This window comes from Leopardus geoffroyi, chromosome B4 (assembly GCF_018350155.1).
Source record: "Leopardus geoffroyi isolate Oge1 chromosome B4, O.geoffroyi_Oge1_pat1.0, whole genome shotgun sequence".
Taxonomy (NCBI): Eukaryota; Metazoa; Chordata; class Mammalia; order Carnivora; family Felidae; genus Leopardus; species Leopardus geoffroyi.
Window position 1 is genome coordinate 77,439,645 of NC_059341.1, and position 21,661 is coordinate 77,461,305.

General features: G+C 41.3%; 1 protein-coding gene across 8 annotated transcripts in view; it reads right to left on the reverse strand.

Moving 5' to 3' along the window:
- Window positions 1-582: 582 nt before the first annotated feature.
- LIMA1 (LIM domain and actin binding 1) overlaps window positions 583-21,661 on the reverse strand; it is an 84,929-nt gene continuing 63,850 nt past the window's right edge. For 6 of the 8 annotated variants that reach the window (XM_045464226.1, XM_045464223.1, XM_045464228.1 and 3 more), the window contains 6 exons: window positions 21,456-21,604; window positions 18,592-18,699; window positions 13,951-14,008; window positions 12,322-12,434; window positions 5,235-5,368; window positions 583-2,875 (listed from right to left, as the gene is read on the reverse strand). In XM_045464226.1, the coding sequence (XP_045320182.1) occupies window positions 1,867-2,875; window positions 5,235-5,368; window positions 12,322-12,434; window positions 13,951-14,008; window positions 18,592-18,699; window positions 21,456-21,604 (1,571 nt within the window). In that variant the 3' untranslated portion in view covers window positions 583-1,866. The remainder of the gene's footprint in view (window positions 2,876-5,234; window positions 5,369-12,321; window positions 12,435-13,950; window positions 14,009-18,591; window positions 18,700-21,455; window positions 21,605-21,661) is intronic. The other 2 variants (XM_045464222.1, XM_045464220.1) reach the window with 1 other exon arrangement.

Consider the following 21,661-nt stretch of genomic DNA (forward strand, 5'->3'; position numbering starts at 1 on the left):
AAGACCAGGCAAGACCCTGGAACATGTAACAGATGACTCAAAAAGTGTGTTTATCTCCAAGGAAATCCACACTCCCACACTTCCATTAACAACAACAACAACAACAACAAAAAGTGTTTTAACTATTGGGGCAGTTGCCTCTACAGGCAAGGAAATCAAACAATCAACTATGCCTCTGCCCAGGGTGGAAAACATCCATTTTCAAGCAGAGACATTTGGAAATTCCCTTTAGCATGTTAGGCATAATTGCAAGATGAATTATTAAATGTTGAGTACAATTAACAACAAAAAACCACCATCAGAGTTTGAATTGTTAAAACACACAGCTCATTTTGAATGTACACACTAAGTTTCTTGCCAAGTTGCTCTCAATTTTTCAGAAAAATTTGTCCTCTTTTAGGAAAGATCAAAGCCCAAGATCGACCCAATGCCACCACCTAGTGGGGAGATATATTCATAACACCTCTCTTCACTTAAAATGCATCAGACCCATGTGCCTTTCTCCCCAGACTGCTAAAGTAAAAGGTCTTGAGACACTGTCATAATGTAAAATAATAATGGAAAAGGAACATTGAAAAGTTCAGATGTAAATTAAGAGCTTTATTGAATAAAAATGGTTCAGACTAAGCAAGACTATAAGAAAGCAGAATATTTTACATCTCTAAAAAATATTAGAGCTAAATCTCTAAAAATGCAGGACAAAGAAAAGCCTATGGCTTAAAACATCTCTCTCTCCACATACAATTTGGAATATCGATTATGTACAACAAGTGTACTCAAGTTTATGTTCCAAAGCCTTAACTACTAGAAAACCATCCCCCCCCCCCCCCCCACACACACACAAAGGCCTGTAATTGGTTTAATTGCACCCTGGGAATACTGTCTGCCATAAAAATCAATACATTTCAGAGCTGGTATGTATTTAAAAAACTAGTGTCCCAGAAAGGGGATATCAGAAGTGGAATATAGGGCGTGGGGGTCTGAGCTCAAGTGAGTTAAGGCAGTTTTTTCTGTTATTCCTTCTTTAAACTCCTCACTTTGCTTTAACATGCAACATGGCAAACAGCAGTACAAAAGATCTTATAAAAATATTGTAGTTTTCAGTATATGATGAGCCCATAGATACCACCAAAGAAGAAAGCAATCACTTGGGGTGTAGTCAGACTCATTGGCAAATACCAGAGCTTATTTGAGAGAGAGAGTGGATCTCTCCAAGCACCAAATGTGCTCAAAAAGTGCCCCAAAAGAACAGTTGTGTTATATCTCAGTAATCCAATTCAGGATGTGGCTTAGAGAATGGGATGCAAAGCAAGAAATTCCCCATGTATATCAGAGTGAGAAAATTAACCTAAAAATGTTTTAAAGATTACATATTTGATTTCTTAACAGATGAATGCTAAATAAACTGGTATTCATTTAAAAATATACAAACTGTGCCCTTTATACTAAAGTGCGTTCAGTCATAATGTTTAGGTCCCTAAACCCCTTCTGTGTGTTCCCTAATTCCATAGTTGAAGTGCGACAATGTGCTACTAATCGTCTATTTTTGTACTGCCTTTTGGGAATACAGTGGAGTCTGAACTACATCAGTTGGCATACCCGCCCCCCGCCCCCATAAGACCTTAAAGCACTTATGTATATCATCATTGCTAAAATAGAGGACTGAAGTAATATTATCTATAGCGTTTAGAATTGGTTCACTTAAGCTGCAGTATGGGATTTTTTTGAAGCAAGAACTCCTCCAGAACTGCTTCCACATAAATGACAGTTCATGCTAAGACACCTGTTTACGGTGCATCACTTTGATAAAGGGCAGTGGCTTGCTAACACTAACACAGATTTAAGGCCCAGCACCGTTGCAGTCTGTCATTCCTCATCATCCTCATCCTCATCATAGTACCGATTTCTTTTTATCTGTTCCTCCACAGACAGCTCTTTGACTACTTCTCCCTCCCAGAATCCCACATCCTGGGATTTCTGATGCTGGGTAGTGAATTCTTTAGGGGAGGTGCTTTCTGCAAAGCTGGACCAATTTGTAGACTTGGGTTCTAGTGGGGACTGCTCTTTGAGGTTTCTATCATTTTCATCTAAGCTTGCACCATTTTCTATAAGATTCTCACTCCCCATCTCGAAACCATGATCTTCCTTACTTCTCCTCCCTGCCTCCCCTCCTTTAGATTCTTTGTTTTGCCTGGCTGTTTTTCCCACACTACCATTCTTTTCGGAGGCACTGGCATTTTCCACTTGTTTCCTTTCTGCTGCCATTCCTCCTATAAACTCCTCACTCTGCTCTGACATGCTCCAGCCTTTCCTTATAGGTGGGGATAGGATTTTGGGGCTCTTGACTGAAGTGGTTCGAAATGAAGCTGCCACAGTGAAAGGACGGCTTCTTTCCTTCAGTGAAGAAGATCGTCTTAGCTTCTTCAGATCCAGATCCACATCCTCGGGAGCTTCAGGCTTGCTCATTTCATCCTCAGGAGGCCATTTGGGCTTGGATACTTTGATGCCTTCCTCTAAGGTACTTCCTGAACTACCAAGTTCAGTGGGGGGTGGCCAGGCTATCTTCAACTTCTTGGTTTCAGCTGGCTTGTCTTCTTTCTCTGGCTGAGAGGATGCCTTGGCTTCCATACTTGCTGTAAGCACACCCACCTTAGCAATGGGGGCATCTTCGACCCCTGGGCTCTGAGGGGTCTCCCCTGCAATTGGAAGCTGGGCTGGTCTCTCCAAAGTCCCTTCACTTTCATTTTTGCTTGCCCACAGATCCTTGTGTGGTCTGTGTCCAAAGCCTTCATCATAGTTGCCTTTAGCTTTAAAGAGTTGATTGAAGTGAGGCTTACAGTAGATTCTCCCATGTAAAGATGCGTATGTTCCTAGACTGTTGTTAAAAGAAAAAGAGCATAACGTTGAGGTATCCATATACTCTTACTTATACTAGCAGGCTGAAATTTGGCAACTTCAGTATTTTCAGAAGTTGCTAAGTGAGAAAAATACCTTTAAAAGCACATCAATCACCTAGGATTCTTTACCCCCTCCTCCCTTTCAAGCACGTTTGTTTTATTACCCTTATAAAAAACATGCTCACTTCTAGGCCTAAAGCTTCACAAGACATTCATGTGGTACATCTTCCTATTTTCAAACTCCCCTCTGTCAAAACTGTTAAAAAAAAAATTTCTTCCAAGAAGTCTTCCCCAGGTTATCCCACCTATCTCTGACCACTCATATATTTCCTAAGCATTTATAACCTTTCACTACTTATAATGATATTTTCTTTTGTACAAAGCTGAATCATTTTCCTCGTTTCCCATTTGTGTTATAATTTAAAAATACATATCTACAGGAGTAGGTATAATGCTTTGCAAATGGTTTGCACTCACAAGACACAAATGAATGAATGTGGTTAATAGGAGCACAGTAGCTGGGAAGTAAATCTACTCTAATGTCAGTGCTGGACAGGCCTTTAGGAGAGTTGGTGTCTCTTGCAGGGTAACACAGTTTGAAGGGGGTATGAAAACAACAGCATTTCCACAGAAGAGATACAAAAATTCAGAAGCTTAGAAAAATATGCTTTGGAGAAAAAAAGTAATACCGTGGGCAGAAAAAGAACCAAGGAGCGGAAGTTACAGAGGCACGTTTTGGCTCAACAGAAGGAAAAGTTGTTGGGCTGGAGCTACTCCCACACTGGAACAAGGCAGTGGGGTATCGACCCCTGTGGAAGTGCCACACAGACGCCAGCACGTCTTTGAAGAGTATTTTCATTTATTTTTGAGAGACTGAGTGAGGGACACAAAGAGAGGGAGAGAGAGAGAGAGAGACAGAGAGAGAGAGAGAGAGAGAGAGAGAATCCCAAGCAGGCTCTGTGATGTCAGCACAGAGCCCGATGCAGGGCTGGAACCCATGAACTGTGAGATCATGACCCAAGCCAAAATCAAGAGCCGGACACCCAGCTGACTGAGCCACCCTGGTGCCCCTCAAGAGTATTTTAGAAGGAATGCTTGCTCTGAAAGGAAAGCTGGAGGAAGTGACATCCTGGTTACTTTCTTCTCTAAAACTCTATGATTAAAATGAGTTCATATGGAATATGTCCCCAAATGGCCACATTTATATCCATACTTTAAGTTACTTGGAAGAAATGATAATTATTTTGTCACACATAAAAAGAAGCAATATACAGAATATGTGCTCTTCAGTGCCCATTATCATTGCTATTATTACCATTTACACAGTGTTTGGGACATTTTCAAGTAAGGGCTGAAACAACTATACTCTTTTTTTTTTTTTTTTTAATTTATTTATTTTGAGAGAGGCAGAGAGAGTGCAAGTGGGAGAGGGGCACAGAGAGAGGGAGAATCTCAACCAGGCTCTGCGGTGTCATTGCAGAGCCCAATGTAGGACTCGAACTCACGAAACTGTAGATCAAGACCTGAGCCGAAATCTAGAGTTATATGCTCAACTGACTGAGCCACCCAGGCACCCCTAAACTCTTAAGATTTCTTAGCTTTTAAATTTTTTTTTTTTTTCAACGTTTATTTATTTTTGGGACAGAGAGAGACAGAGCATGAACGGGGGAGGGGCAGAGAGAGGGAGACACAGAATCGGAAACAGGCTCCAGGCTCTGAGCCATCAGCCCAGAGCCCGACGCGGGGCTCGAACTCACGGACCGCGAGATCGTGACCTGACTGAAGTCGGACGCTTAACCGACTGCGCCACCCAGGCGCCCCAAGATTTCTTAGCTTTAAAGGGGCGCCTGGGTGGCTCAGTCAGTTGAGCATCCGACTCTTGGTTTCGACTCAAGTCATGATCTCACGGTTCGTGGGTTCAAGCCGCACATCAGGCTCTGTGCTGACAGTGTGAAGCCTGCCTGGGATTCTCTCTCCCTCTCTCTGCCCCTCCCAAGCTCTCTCTCTCTCTCTCTCAAATAAATAAATCGACTTAAAAAAAAAAAAGATTCTGTGAGATCCAAGGAAAATATTCTACTAAATTAAGTCACAGGGGGGTTTTACCTGCCACCCATAAGATTTAAGCTCCATGTGAATTAAAATATCAACGTACTAAGATGTTCCAAGATGTTCATCATTTGATATTAAATACTTGTCACTAAATGATACTTTTTATGTTTTTCAAGGGCTTTCAACAGTGTGCTCTTGGTATAACAGCTTTTAGCACCAGTGCTCTAAAAGCCAAACATGCCCTCCGGAGGTCCAACTGTACAGAGATAGCTGGTTTGGTTGGCTTACCTAAGTTTGTTGTTGCAATAGGAGCACCGGAAGCAACTGATGTGAAACACCTGCTGGTTGGCTAAGAGACGCTCCATCGGGTAGACTGTCTTCTGACATTCCACACAAGTCTCTCTCGCAGGTGCCTGAAACTTCTAGGAAAAGGAAAAGGGCAGCTTTAACAAGCACCGGCCAAGATGAGTTAGTGCTCTGCTGAGAGGCACCCTGCTTTTACTTTGTCAGCTAAAGGCTCCCTTACCTGTCAATTCTCACAGGAACACTAAGCCTGTTACGATTCTCTTAAAGAGTTCTCTTTAAGGCCAGGAAGCACTCCTGAATTCCTTTCCCCAACTGCCTGGCTGCCCCAAGTGTAGCTGCCACCAAGGACAGGTGGAGCTAGGGCTGGATTGCAGAGAGAGGCTTAGACAAGCCACCACATACACACAAAAGCACATAAAAAATGTTTCCACAGACAGGAAATTAGGAGAAAATGTCATCACACACAGAAGTTTATTTGATTCAAGTGCCTAGTAAAAGCAGGACAGACTTTTGTAAGATTCTGAAGGGGATAAATTTAAAGGAGAGGAAGAGCATTTAACTTTGGGGATGAGGAAAAGACAATTTGATAAAGTATCTTTTAGTCCCCTCTGCTTATACTCTTCATTTGGCATATTATTTTACCCACTAGGCATAATATTTTGAAGTAAGTCAAAGCTGACAGATAAATGTAATAATTTTAAAGAGACAAACTATTTTATTAGGACATCCAGAAGACAGCACAGCCCAACAAAGCTAGAATCTTCTCAGAAACCAATGGAGAAGGGCGCCTGGCTGGCTCAGTATGGAGAACTTGCCACTCTTGATCTCAGGGTTATGAGTTAGAGCTCCACGCTGGGCATGGAGCCTACTTAAAAACAAAAACAAAACAACTCAGTGGAGAATAAAACTATTGTAATGGGGAGTGGAAGGTCATAATAGACTAGGAATTCATGAACTGCCTATAAAGTGTGGAATAAAAGTGAGGTGAGCACAGGTGTTCTAGCTGGTACTACCAATCCTAAATAACACCAAATAGTTAGTATTCCAGCATTGATGAAAGCCAGAATTACCAAACTGCAAGTTTTTACATAAGCAATGGTAACATGGCCACCAGGGGTGGGGGGTAAGAAGTCTCTAGGTATATGTAAATAACTCTTACCCCAAGAGAAACACCTTATCCAGCAAATGCAGAAGCAGCTTAGGTGGCCAGGAAGCTCTCAGTAGACACCTGGGGAAGGCTTTGCTGCTAAGACCCGGGTGGTGGTAAATAACATAAATTAGTCCCGAGGTCCAGGACCTGAATAGTTAAGATAAGCCTAAAAATAAACCAGGTCATGGGCAAGACAGAATTTTCATTACAAAAACCCGAAAATAGTCCCATAAAAAAAAAATCAGACTGCTGGTTCACTTGCTATATGATTCACCAGGAAGTAAAGCAAAAAATAGGAATGGTTTTCCAAGTAGATTTGGATAGGAAACAAAAGTAGAAAATGGACCAAAAAATGGCCATAAAGGGAAAGCTCTATAAAAGGGAGTTTATTAGAGTTTAGTGGTAAACTCCCAAACAGCACCAAGGGATTTAAGAATGAAGGAAGAGAACTGAGTGGAAATGGCTTATCAACAGCCCTCTTCCATTCCTAAGGTTAGAGTCCTAAAAAGAAAAACTGTAATAATTAAAGACAGGTTCAACCTAGTTTACCAAGTGTAGGGGAGGTATTTAAATATGATCAAATGTTATTGTAATTGAATGCTGTTGGAAGTAATTAGGGCATTGTTTGGAGCTCGAATTTTTTTTTTTTAATGTTTATTTATGTTTAGAGAGAGAGGGAGACAGAGCATCATGGGGGAGGGGCACAGAGAGAGGGAGGCACAGAATCTGAAGCAGACTCCAGGCTCTGAGCTGTAAACACAGAGCCCGATGTGGGGCTCAAACTCATGAACCTGCGAGATCATGAGCTGAGCCGAAGTCGGATGCTTAACCAACTGAGCCATGCCCCAGAGTTCAGAATTCTTATATGACCACTTCTAACAAGACAGGACTAAGTGGAGATGTCATTGCATAGTTTTAATTGGGTTTTCTTCGAAAAGAACTAGGTCCTTGTCTAGCAAGCAGGAAATACGTTAAAATGCAAAATAAAATTTGGGTATCATAGTACAGTTGATGGCATTGGAGAGATCCTGTACAGATCACTGTTCACATAATGTAAAAGTAATCGGCCAAATGTATTTATTTATCAGATTAAAAATCTTTTTCAGCTGCAGGGGGACTTCTGTATTTTTAACACTTGACTTAGAACAGTATTCATTCTGGTCAGTAAAGACAGAGCAGAGGACGGGAATTTCACACGGTACAAGGGGAGATGGGCATTATTTATTCTGCTAATGGGGAACGAAGACCTACAGAGCACTCCTCCATTACAAACATACAGAGAACACACTGTAGGAGGGTGCGGCCCAGTGAACAGAAAGGAAAACCTGAGAGAAAGCTGAAAGCTGAGCTCACGTTAGGAGGAAAGTGGAAGGCAGGAGCAGAAATTAGGTACCGGAGCAGGAAGCAGAAGCTGGAAGAGACAAACAGGAACCTTCAATGAATACACAGCATTTGGAGTGCCCTGGAGCGCTTTACCACAGCTGAGCTGAAACTCAGGTGCAGGCTCCGATCCAAGAATAAGACCATGTTTGCTTTCTTTTTCAAGTATTTCTACTAATTGTGGCTAAATCAGCCTCACTCATATCTACCTGAGGCTGGAACATGTCCCAGCTCAGGAGAAAGAGCTCTTCTGAGCTTTCACCCACGCGAGGAGTGTCTCATTAACAATTCTTTAGTGTCTTACCACCTCCCACACCTGACCCACAATGGCTCTCTCCTGAATGGGGCCTTCGCCCACACAACTGAAAGGCCATCCTCCTTCTCCTCAACATCAAATTAATAGACTGCTAGCCCAAACATCTGACTAACCACAAGCTCCTAACTAGCCAGACCTATCAGAGTCCCATTATTCCCACCCAGCTTTTTACACAGACCCTTTGCAATAGTATTTAATGTTTATGCGGCAGCTGCCCGAGGGCCCCAGAGTTTCATAAAGTCAAGAGGATCCCAACTTGGTAATGTGCCAAATCAGAGTGGCTGTGTCTGTGCCTTCCCTTTACTTCCTCTGTCCTGGGCTCTCAGCCACTTTTCTGTAATTGCCCCCATGCCTATTCAGACAACAGGAAGCACAGTCAGTGCCCAAAAATCTCCACCATTATGGTAGGCCTGGCAAACATCCTGCCCATGCCTCCATGGCATGCTTGGACCTGGCGCAGCCACGTTTTAAAATGATGCCAGCATCAGAACGTTAGACAGTTTTTAATCTTTTATATATTTTTCAGTTAGTAAGGTATTTTTCATCTCTCCTCCCTCACTCTTTTTCACACGTAGAAACTGCAGCACCAGAATGTCAGGTGCCTTATCAAGGCTCACATGGTCAGTAGCAGACTTCAAATTAAAACTTGGAACTCCCGACTCACAAACCAAGAGAGCACTTTCTAAATTATCCTGGAATGTTAATTTTCCATAACTAAAGGAAACTCCTTGGGGATGAGAGCAGATGCTAACCCAAATGAAAATAATCTCACTTGAGCATTTGGAACAAACTACTTTGTTCAAACTACTTCCTCCCTTTGTTTCGAATTAAAATATGTAGATAACATCTTCGGGATATTCAGGAATGAATGAGGTAATACATACATAATTGATGTTCATAAACACTGTCATGTCTTTCCCATATGACAGGTCTTTAAGTAGGTGGTCAGCACCTACTTAAAGCTACTTTTCCAATAAATTGCTACATCTGCATTCTTTCACCCTCTTGCCTTACGTCTATGTTTCAGTCCAATGAAAGCTCTAGTTGGGAGATGATATATATGTAACGCACATAATATATATAGAGAGAGGGGGTAGCTGGCAACGAGCAGTAAAGCTAACTAACCTTTGGACGTGGTGAAGTCAGAAGAAAATTCTGTATTGATGTCAGGCTGCCATTCCTCAGAACACCACAAAATGCCTTTCATTCCCTCCTTTCCAATCTGTGCAAAATATCTAGGTAATTAAACTGAAATTCTTCGCATACAGTAAATGGTTGGGCCAGCTCTGTGCAGCCTTGGCCCTTTCCCTGGCTTTCTGTGAAACTCTTTTTGACAGCATTCTGGAGATACTCACATCTTAGATTGCTCTACATATAGAGGAAAGGTTAGTGTTCTGATAAAGCAGTAATAACATAGACAGGAAATAAATAAATAAATAAATAAATAGATTCTAGATGACCTTCTAGCATAATTCTGATAGCTTTGCAAAATAGCATAAAACCTCCTACCCTGTCCAGAGGAGAAGGGACAGCTGACAGGGCACAGAGGGGGTGCAAAGTGTGTGTCCTCTCATGCAGTCTGCCATCTTTTCTCTCCACATCCATCAGCAGCGAGGGTCTGTCCTAATGAGGGCAAGTGGGTGTTCCCATGGCTGGTCACATCTCCTTGCCTTTTCCTATCCTCCTTTCTGGAAACATTTAAGGGACAACTTCTTTCAGGGGAAGGACATAAACCCCAAGAGACCTCTGGGTCTCTTGAGTAGAAAAGTCCTGATCCTTCCCCCAGGGTCCACTGAGCTCTGCTCCCAGAACACCTCTTTTGAGAATGAACCTGCAACTTGAATTGCATAGGCACCAAGTCCCACCAACTGAGCTATCCGGCCAGTGTCCAAAATATACAAATAAAACTCATACTTGTAAAACTAGTATCATTTTTTTTTTTTTTTACTTTATCAAGCTAAAGTTTGAAATGAATCTCTACCTTAGATACCCTATTTTCAATAATAGATAGACAAGCACTAAGGAACAGTTTTTCCAGGATGTGTGGGACCTAAAAATCTATTCTGAGTGAGCAAGTTTATTCTTAGCTGTATGTAATTTCCCCAAGTGCAGAAACAACTTCTGTTGCATAGTCTACTACCACGACACCAATTACATCAGTAGGTCTTACCTATAGACACTAAAGTGTGTGTGTGTGTGTGTGTGTGTGTGTGTGTGTGTGTGTCTGTACTTGCCTTCAGAATGTAATGGATAAATCTGAGGAAGAGAAAATAAACTACCCTTAAGTAAGAGTGGAGATGTGATTGAGTCCCATCCGTATCCCACACCATAATCCTTTGAGCTCTGGACCACAGACAAACACAGGGAACCAGGTCCATTTACTCCAGTCTTTACACAATACTCAAAACCTGAGGTGTATGTCTGCTGAAAGCATGCCTGTCTGCATTCTACTGCTGAGTGACCAGAGGAAGCAGCCATGGGTCTGGGGCAGGTGCACAGGGGGCTTCATCTCCACCTCCTCTTGTCCCTGGTTATGCTTGTCCCTAGTTATGGGACCCAAGTGAGGTGCACTCTGTCACTCATCACTCAGCAGCTCAGATCCTGGAGCCTATGTCAAGAAGGGACCTCAAAAGTCCAACCCAGTACCCGGAGGTCTGACCTAGCAGTTGAGGGAGGGAAACAAGACTGGGTTGAGAGTTCAAATACACTTAAGAACAGATTTTAGTTCTTAGATAAGCCACGGAATTTCCCTAGTCCCTAAGTCCATTGCTAAGTCAGATTTGTTGGCTGTTCCTGATCCAGAACCGCAACCCAAGGACTCAAATCTGGGCAGGGTTGCTGTTGGAAAAGAAATTAACCCCATGGCATTTGCTACTTTGTTGGACTCCAGATACCAGACAAAGGAAGTACTGATAACAGCCTGAGCTGGTCTTTCAGGTCAGAAGAGGGAGTCGTATTGAATACATGTGCAGCTCTATCACCGTAACTCCATTTTTCCTCCCTTTACTTGCGATCTCTTATTACTTTCTTCACCTTTTGCTCCTTTTCAACAAACTTCACTCTCCTCATAAATCTCAGCTTCCCATAAAATTTTCATTTACATTCTTCACCCCCCCCCCCCTTTCCCTTTTTTAACTCACCCTTTAAATCCCGGATTCTCTGCTTCCTTCTTTTTGTTGCAAACCTTCACCTATGTCCTCTTTTCATCCTTTTTTGTGCACTAGAACTTTCATCAAGGCACCAGTCATGCCCACAGTTGAGAGATACCCACAGGGCTGATGCCAGTTACATACCATCTTAACACTAATTCTACCTACTGAGCTTCTTTCAAATGTTAAAACTTTCTAAACAAAACCAGGCTACTGAAGAGAGCACCAGAGGAGAAAGACACTAAAGAAGTGTGGGTATGTTTGGTTATTAATCCAAATGGCTACATTAGCACCACATTAGCAAAGCATTCCATTAAAACAAGTCAGGTAATAAAGCCTAAAATAGGTATTGGGTATTTTTTTTTTCTTAAACTTTGTTTATTTTTATGAGAGTATATATTTGTCCACAGAAAGGGAGAAGACTGTTTTTAAAAACTGGTGAATAAAAGGCAGCAACAGTTTAAGTAGCCTAGTAAAGTCTTCTTAGGATAAAAAAGTCTGTACATTCCTTAACACCTAATATTATACACCCTAGTATAAGTGTTACTTGAATGCCCATTTTTATAGCAAATGGGCTGGCCAACCCCCACTGCGATGTACACATTCTTTAAATAAGTTAACCACTAATCATGTTATGGTCAAGTTCTTCAGACCAGGGAGCCACTAACTTTAAGTTGACATGCACGTTCCCACCCAACGAGCTGATTTAGTTTAACAGATTTCTTGAGTTTCCCAGTTTGTGGTCTTTTACCCCTTCACAGATTTATGGACTTTGGGCATTTTTTTCCCTCAAAAAACATAATTTTCTTTAACTTTGGGTTTCCTTAAAACTTTCATGAATTTTCCATATTTCAAAATGAGAGCTATTAGTGAACCTCTCCCCTCCTGGCTCAAACATTTGAGCAGAAAAAACAAGGTTTCCAGGGAAAGTGATTGGCATAAGTAAGCCCTTATTTGGTGTTTTTATCCCCAGGAAAGCAAAAATAAGTTATAACGAACATAAATGGTGTAAAGTGCAATGAGCTCTACCAGTAAACCAGTGTCTAAAGGCTCAGAGAGAAATTGCCATCATACCTTCAATGCTTTGGGAGGAGAACTCTCAGAGAGGCTGGAGGCTCTGGCATCTGGATTTAGTGGCTTGGGATGGACAGGCTGCTGGACCTCACTCTTAACCAGGAAGTTACCTGCTTGAGTTTCAAAAGGAAGAAATTTTATAGCACCTCTTGGCAAGTCTCAGAAATGGTTCCTCTCCAAAGCAAAGTTTTGTCACCTTCACTACAGGACAGGTCCTTTCCACGCCAGGAGATACACAGCTTTTCTAATGCTAAAAGCTTTGCTCTTAGACTCTGAGCTGGGAGGTTTTCTCACCCTTAGCCACACACAGCAGAAATCCAAATCAGCAGATCTGAAGAACTTTCTGCCAGCCCCCCTCCCCACCCACCCCCCCCCCCCCCGCCACCGTGGGATGTCATATTTAAAGGCTGTTTGTAGACATTGATGGCTTTTCTGGTAGTCAGCACCCCCCAATAACTCCTTCTGGAGTTGGGAAAATGAAGGAATGTGAGGGTAGAAATTTCATATCATGTGCATATGCACACGTGTGTGTGTGTGTGTGTGTGTGTGTGTAATCTGACAGTCTTTTTAGTCAATCCTATAGCAGACATCCATGGATGAAGATTATGGAAAAAGGCTCTATGAGGTTTTTTTTCCCCATAATCATTGATGTGTCACCTGGATAAGTTAATTTCCTGCTAATACATTAACTGCGGAAAACTCTGAACAGGCACAGAAAAATGCTACTAAGGAACCATAAGAGAATTCCTTAAAATCTAGAGTTAAGTCAACAAAGTACTAAAAGACTTAGGCTTATTTTTCAAATGTTTTGCAAACCTAGTCAAAACTGAGAAAAATTTCTAGTCCAACCAAAATGCCTGCAAAAGGAATGTTCCTGGATTCAAGCAGCAAATTTCTCTCTGAAATTTTTTGAGGTAGGATTTACTAGAGATTTGTTTAGCTCATATTTCTACTTTAGTTGCTGAGTTTTCAATGTCTAGTAAAGTCATTATCCTGGGGGAAGCTAGAAATCCATAAATATTTTTAAAAATACACTGAAAATCAGAATCAAATGTGGATAGAGTAAGGAAAAAAAAAAAAAGAAATGTTTTTGTCCTTGGGAGAGGTGAGGCTCAAAATGACTCTAAAATAGGATGAAAAGGTGATAAAAATTCAGCACCAGCAGGATAATCTCTAGAATCTAGCTAGAGGGTGGAATATGGTACACATTTAGATAAGCAGAGGAAGATATGTTTAAAAGGTTAACTCAAATATCAATTCTTTATCCTTGTAAATGAATAAAATCCTTCTTGGCCAAACTCCTATTAAAATGAAACTTCAAAATTAGTTTTTGCAGCTTTAACCCTGAAAAGATTTGATGCAAAAGGTAGGATAAGTTCAATGAGAGAAGCACCAAAAGTATTCAGTGCCTCAAGTTAATCATATCAAATTTAACTTCTCCCTAAGCCATGGAATGTGTGAAGGGTAGGCAAGCACCAGTCCTTGAAACCAAATGAAAGATTTGATCAGCTAAATTACTGGATTTAATATATCACATTCTCAGCACTGACGGCATTGGAGACATCCCCGGACCAAATACAGAACACAGAATAAGAACCTCATCCTCCAGATCTGAGAACAAATGCTTACGGGAGTCATCTTCAGCAGGGGTGGGACGGATTGCCAGGCTATTCTCAGTTGCAGAAACCTACAAAAAGGGTGGAGGGGGGATTAAGAATCACATTAAAAATAAAAGAGCAAACTGCTGTTAATGCCATAAAAACCTGCTGACTCTAGTCAGTCACTGGCTGCCTGGGGGAAATAACGGGCCTCAGAACAGCTGAGCATTTAAACAAGAGGCAGCAAAATGTCTTTTATGAGGATATTAACATGCCTCTCAATTACAGAGTAACGGGAGAAACAGACTGCACTCAACTGCCAAGCGTGCATCATCTCCCTTTATAAAAGAACTTCTAAACCACATCTTTCTACTGTCAAAAAAAAAAAAAAAAAAAAAAAAAAAAGGGCAAAACAAAACCCTCTATCAGAGAGAATAAAGCTTCTCACCATATAACTATAACTCACTCCAAGCCAAGATGGAGTCTTTACATTAGGAACTATTCTTATTCTTTTATCTTCCTCATTGCTAATTTCCCAACCAGATACATTCAGCTGAAACAAGCTTGCCAGTACAGAAGACACTTTGATAGCTAAACAACAAATTTACCTAAAACCAACCTCTGGTATTCTCTTCAAGGTTAGTTTTCCTTTTTGTTGTTGTCGTTTTTTCATGTTTATTTTAGAGAGAGAGAGAGAAGTGAGGAGTGAGAGTGGGGGAGGGGCAGAGAGAGAGGGAGACACAGAGTCCGAAACAGGCTCCAGGCTCTGAGCAGTCAGCACAGGGCCTGACACAGAGATCGAACCCACAAACTGTGAGATTGCGACCTGAGCCAAAGTCGGACGCTTTACCGACTGAGGCACCTGGGCGCCCCTTCCTTCTTAATCCCAGTTTTAAAACAGCAGAGTGTTTAACAAAATGGCAGATCTTGTGCATAGGTACAGATCTCTTCCCAGGAAGCCATCAAATTTAAATAAAAACTTTCTATGAGCTCTCCCTCTCCTTTCTGGTGTCCCAGGCCTTCTGGGTATCCTCCTTCACACCCAAAATCATGAAGGGCCAATAGGTGACCAATGTGGAGTCTGCCTGTAACAGTCTTTCATTCAGATATCAGGGATTTTATGGGCAATGCTGAGTGTTTCTATTGAATAAATTTACAATGCAGATTGAGTCATTGGCTGACTGCACCTGAATTTATAGCAAGGTTGTTTTTTCTCATTACTCTGTTTTCATTACAGAAATTCTGAATTGGGATAGAACAAACCGCTGTAATAACAGCTAACATTTACTGAGCATTTAGTATGTGCCAGGTATTGGAATAATCACCTTACATGCATTATGTCATTTAATGATAATGAAAGAAACTAAAAGCTCTTCAATTCCTGTTAATTAGTAGGTGCATCCATCTCAGGATGTTCTTCTCTCACCTCTAATTTTGGTCACCTTGAACGTGCAGGGTAAAGTTAATGCCAATCATGACATCATTGCACATGCCCAACCAGCTGACTTCACTACAGGAACAGCCAGGAGAGAGCATGTGTGATTTCTGCTCAAACATTTCATTAAAGAGAAGCACAGATTTGATCACAAGAGGACAAAGGGAAGAACAATACCTTGACAAAATATTCTATTTCAGACAAGTGCACCCCTAGTGTCCTTTTTTAACAAGCTGATGTTCCAATCGTTCTTAGGTATTGGTTAACAAAAGCTGGGCGAACAGCTGAAAGGTAAGCAAGGCTCTGAAAAATGTTATGAATTTGCCATGGGTTTATGGGTTTATGAACCTGCAGTGCGGTACGTGAAGATTATGTACTACTGTCTTTATCTCCTTTCCTTCCCACCCACTCCTCAATTCATGGTTCAGTTGCACTGATGCCTTTTAGGCTATAATTAAAATGTTTTGATCCTCCAGCTCTACTCAGAGTTCCAGTTTCAAATCAGTGTGAAGACCATCAAGAAGGAAACACAAAATCAGATTAGGGACAATCCAAGCATTATTTTCCGCATGACCATTTCTCAAATTATATGTTCCTAGGGTAGATGGGGGGATTTCAATGCTGGGAATATTTTTCTCTTAAAATTTTTTTTAAGTTTATTTATTTTGAGAAAGAGAGAGAAAGAGCAAGTAGGAGAGCAGAAGAGAGAGAGAATCCCAAGCAGGCTCCATGCCCAGCATGGAGCCCAACTAAGGAGTCGATCCCAGGAGTGTGAGATCATGACCTGAGCCGAAATCAAGAGTATGCCACTTAACCCACTGAGCCACCCAGGCATCCTTTAAATTTCTTTTTTACAGTATGTAACATTTTAACTCAGTTCTTCTTCTTCTTCTTCTTCTTCTTTTTTTTAAGATTTTACTTGTAAGTAATGTGTACACCCAACGTGGGGCTTGAACTCACGACCCTGAGATAAAGACCTGAGATCAAGGAACACCTGGGTGGCTCAATCAGTTAAGCATCTGACTTCGGCTTAGGCCATGATCTCGTAGTTTGTGAGTTTGAGCCTGTACTGGGCTTTGCACTGACAGTGTGGAGCCTGCTTGGGATTCTCTCCCTCTCTCTCTGTCCCTCCTCTGCTCATGCTTGCTCTTGCTCTCTCTCTCTCAAAACAAACTTAAAAAAACAATTAAAAGACCTGAGATCAAGGGTCAGATGCTTAAACGATTGAGCCACCCAAATGCCACAACTCAGTTATTCTTAAGACATAATCTCCCGCTTAAAAATGGGAAAACCAGGTAGTCTAATAAGAGAACTCATTTGATACATGGCATGGGACTCATGGGACTAATGCATGAGCCCACTGTTGCAAGGACATGTGTAATTTACTGGATTTTATGATTATGAAATACACTACTGCTAAGTATTCTGTCTTACTATTTCAAAATACATTTGCAATATGTTTTTGTCAAATAAAGTGATTTAATTTTTCTAATTTATTTCTCATTTTATCATATGATTCATATTTTGTAGCCATTAATCTGAGACCATTTTCCTGTGCACCTACTTAGTGTGTTTCATAAGTTTCTGTTGGTGTTCTGTCAATACATCACACTTTTTAAAAAAATGTTTATTCATTTTTGAGAGAGAGTGCAAGTGGGGGGGGGGGGGGCGGTGCAGAGAAACGGAGACACAGAATCTGAAGTAGGCTCCAGGCTCTGAGCTGTCAGCACATAGCCCAATGCAGGGCTCCAACTCACGACGTGGGCCAAAGTCAGACACTTAACTGACTGAGCCACCCAGGCACCCCAATACATGAAACTTTTTTTTTTTAATGTTTATTCATTTCTGAGAGACAGAGAGACAGACAGAGTGCGAGCAGAGGAGGGGCAGAGAGAGAGGGAGGCACAGAATCTGAAGCAGGCTCCAGGCTCTGAGCTGTCAGCACAGAGCTGGATGCGGGGCTCGAACCCACGAACTGTGAGATCATGACCTGAGCCAAAGTCGGACACCCAACCGACTGAGCCACTCAGGCGCCCCACATCAAACTTTTTAAAGTCTCTTATAGTCAAATAAATTTGAGAACTATTGCTCTTAATCCATTTTAATGATCTCTTCACCTTTTGGAAGAATGGCCTCAAGGTTATCAATATGTGTAACAGAAACAATGATTTTTCTCCTAAAATTAATCACTGTAATATATTTGAAAGCTCTTTCTCCTCATCTAACTTAACATTTGACATTGACCAAAAGCCAAAAGAAATTGGGTAATGGATTGGCAGAGAAAATTATAAATTCACCTGATATAAATGTTGTGACTTACTCCGACCAAGCCATTCATCTAATGATGGCTGCATAAAATGCAAATATGATTTGCTTAAAATCTTCTCGTCGTTTTCCACCTCTGCAGGACTCTTTCCAAAGTCTTAAGCTTGGCATATAGAGCTTTTTAAGACCCGCCCTGGCTCTCCCTCCATTTGTCTCTCCTTCACCTGTATGTGCCTTGTGTTCCAGCCAAGCCATCTTGGTTTGGAGCTCTGGTTTCCAAACCTTTGTTTGTGTCTGCCTGGGGTGCCCTTCTTATTCTTTACTTAGCCTTTCCCTTACTCACTTGGTCTCTTTCCACATATTCTTCAGGACTTGGCTCAGACATCACCTTCTTGAGGAAGTCGGGTTAAACGTCCTTAGTCTGAGCTTCCATGGCCCCACAGAGCCCTCTCACAACACTTACCATATTGCTTTTTAACAGTCAACCTGTTACTCATCTCCCTTCTACTCTGTTAGCTTCCTTGCAGATAAAGACCACATGGAATGGTCTGCTCACACTGAGTTGCTAAGCTTAGTATTTCCTGTGCTTAGCATGGTGCCTAGCTTTCAAAATAGTTTGAGTGAAAGAATGAAATGGTCTTGCATAAAATGTGTTAAATTAAGAATACACAAATACTTTGAAGATAGGATCGCTAATCAAAACAGATTTTTTAAAATCACTTTAGCTCTACGCCATCTGAGCATTTGCTGAGCAAAAGAATTTTCCAGTGAAGGTTCATTATTTGGTCAGCTATAAGTTGCAGAGTTCCCCAACTAAAATTATGTGACCTGCAAAAATGACAATCTGTCCTGGCAGCTGTTACCAAATTCCCAGACACTCTGCAGCCTACAGTTAGAGTTGTTTCTAATTTTAAGCATCTAATTTAGAACACATGCTTCCTTGGCAACTGGACATCAGACTCTTCAACCCACCTTTTCTCCAACCTGATGGGAGATGCAGACCTCAGGATCTGGGGGCACATTCTCCTTTTGCTCCAACTTATGAGTTTTTATTTCACCACCATTGGCTCTCAAGTCATTCTAGAAAATAAAAATAATCTGTGAGCTAAAATTAAAAATCTCACAATTCTACGCTCTTCATAGCACATCTATTAAATAAACTTGGAATGGTAAAAGAAAAGTTCTTTTAAGAGGCCTTGGGTCAAATCAACCCCCTAATTCTCACAAGCAAAACCCATTTACTAGTGAAATGACAAAAGCAGCTTTGTGGACACATACCTCGGAGTTAAATATTTGTACGCTAGTCTAAAACTGGATGCTCATTAGAATATAGACATATCAACACAGACACACACAGAAACCACCCCCAGCATACAGTTTTCTTGTGATTCACTCCTCTAGCAGCAGAGCTCGTGGGAATGCAAAGCTTGTGAGTTTTATCAGAAAAGACCATTCTGGAGCAGGGGAAAGGAAATGCCAAGTGCCAATAATTAAGAAAATATACTGACCATATATATAAATGCTCGGCCTGGAAAGAGAGACAGGGATGATGCATACATATAAAAACGGAGATTATATTTAATGATACCATAAAACAACCTTTTTTGTGAGACTTTCAAAAACATGCTTCTTTTTTGCATCAAAGTCATACATTGTACTAAAGACATACCTTATTCTACTCAGAACAAAGCCTCAACATATAAAAAGCAGGCATTAACACTGTCATATGGAGTAAGCATAATCACATGTTTTTCCTTGCAAAGAACACTTGGGGCAAAATATTAAAATTAACTTTATCGACTAGATCCAAAGTTAATATAGTGGTAGATGAATATGGACATTTCCTAACCTTTAGTCTGCCACCTTTCTGAAAGGCTAGTACCTTTCTGTTGTTTGCGATTCTTTAGGCAGGGCGAGAAAACAAGCAATTTATGGCCTCGGGGCCAGTGAAGAGGGTGTGAGTGTGCTGGCTGAGGTGTGGGCTCCCAGACTAAGGGACACGACTCTGGAGGAACATCTGTGAGGAGCTGGCGGCCAGAGCTGCAGAACACAACAGGCCAGCCCAAGGACTCATTTCTGACCCCATCTCAAAGCCCTGCCTCCAGAATCACGGCCTGAGAGTGTGCGCCTAGTTACAGCCTTCCTCTGTAAGGAGCCTGAGAAATTCTTTGGGGATGAGATAAAATGTACTTTTGACAAGAATTCCTAAAGGCCCTTAAAATTTACAGAGCAGGAGAACGGCAATGCATAAACTCTATTAGGAGTTAAAAAAAAAAAAAAAAAAAGTCACAGAACAGGTTTTTCCACCTAGGGAGTCACCTGGTCGGAATGTTTGTAGCAGGAAGACTGAGAAGTAGCAGAATCTTGAAAGGAAGGACTTATGCTCCAAAGATCACCCATTTGCCCTATCTCCTGACCTGCCTTCTAAGTCTAATTTTGCTCATTTTCACACTCAGGGAATAATGAGCCTGTGGTGTTCCACTTTGCTATCAAATTATGCACATCCTCTCTTCTAACAACCACAGTGAAAAATCACGATGAAATTATTTGTTGCCCAGAGACAGAGTCCACGGGTAACTGCTACTAGAAAATGCATACTTAATAATATGAGGCAAAGAAGGCTCCACTCCTGGAATACATGTGATGATTTCTAATAGATACTAGTTTCGGTCTGCCCAGGAACAAGTAAAATTCAACGCTCTTCTTCGAACTTTGTTTAAAAAAAAAAAAAGGACACCAATAGGTTCATAGCTTGTATTTTTAAATCTTAGAAGGATCAAATGTTTGAAAGATACACATAAAATATACATATGTACGGTGTCTATATGCATGTGTATATATGAATAAATGGCATTTGAAAGGTAACTTCTGGCAAGCAGTTCTGTAGTGTCAGCTTGCCAATTAAGCCTAGGAAAGTTTAAAATGGAAAATCCTATTTAGAATAACAAATTTTGTGATTACTGAGCAAGCCATCTTGTTATTCCCCCCTCCCCTTTACTTATCTACTATACTATTTCTTTAGAAAATCATTACATCATAAGAGGTAAAGATTAAGTGCACCACATATTATATGATTCATTTACATAAAATGTGCAGAATAGTAAATCCATTGAAGACAGAAAGCAGGGGGAATTGGGAGTGACTACACAGATATGGGGGTTCTTTTTGGGGTGATGGAAATATTCTGGAATTAGACAGTGATGATGAGAGTACAACATTAATGTTGAATATATCCTATATTTCTCTCCAGTATTCTCTCTTTCCTCAAAAACAAAAATGGGGCACCCGGGTGGCTCAGTCAGTTGAGCATCCGACTTTGGCTCAGGTCATGATCTCACGGTCTGTGGGTTCAAGCCCCACATCGGGCTCTGTGCCGACAGCTCAGAGCCTGGAGCCTGCTTCCGATCCTGTGTCTCCCTCTCTCTCTGCCTCTCCCCCACTTTCACTTTGTCTCACTTTGTCTCTCAAAAATAAATAAATGTAAAAAAACAAAAATAAGTGTTTCTGTTAAAACTAACAGATGACACTTTTTTAGCAACACAGCAAGATTAAGTAGAAGAGACAGGAAAACTCTCAATATTACTGGATGATAACATCACACACACAAAAATGAGTGGGGTGGGAATAAGGCCTAGGAAAGCAAAGTCAGCATTAGAACACGGTAAGGATTTTGAATGAGGCTAAGGTAGGATTTACAAGAAAAGAGAATGGCTGGGGACCAGGGACGGAGCCAGGGCTCCAAGTCAGGGTCTGGGAGACATTTCTAGTTTCTGCACTCAGTGACCATTTGCCAGATGAGGGAATGAACGAATGAATGAATGGTACAGAACACATACTGTGTAGTTGGTGGAACTACTTTGTTTGGAGACAGCTGCCTGGTACTTGGCCATTCGATCCTTTATGGAGGTTTCTGACAGGCGTGGTAAGTCCAGATTTCGCCTGCTCTCGCTTTTCTCTGAGTTGAATGCAGAAGATGACAGTTGACCTGGAAGCATGCAAATAATGTGCTTTACAAGAAGATAAAACGTGATTTGAATGATTT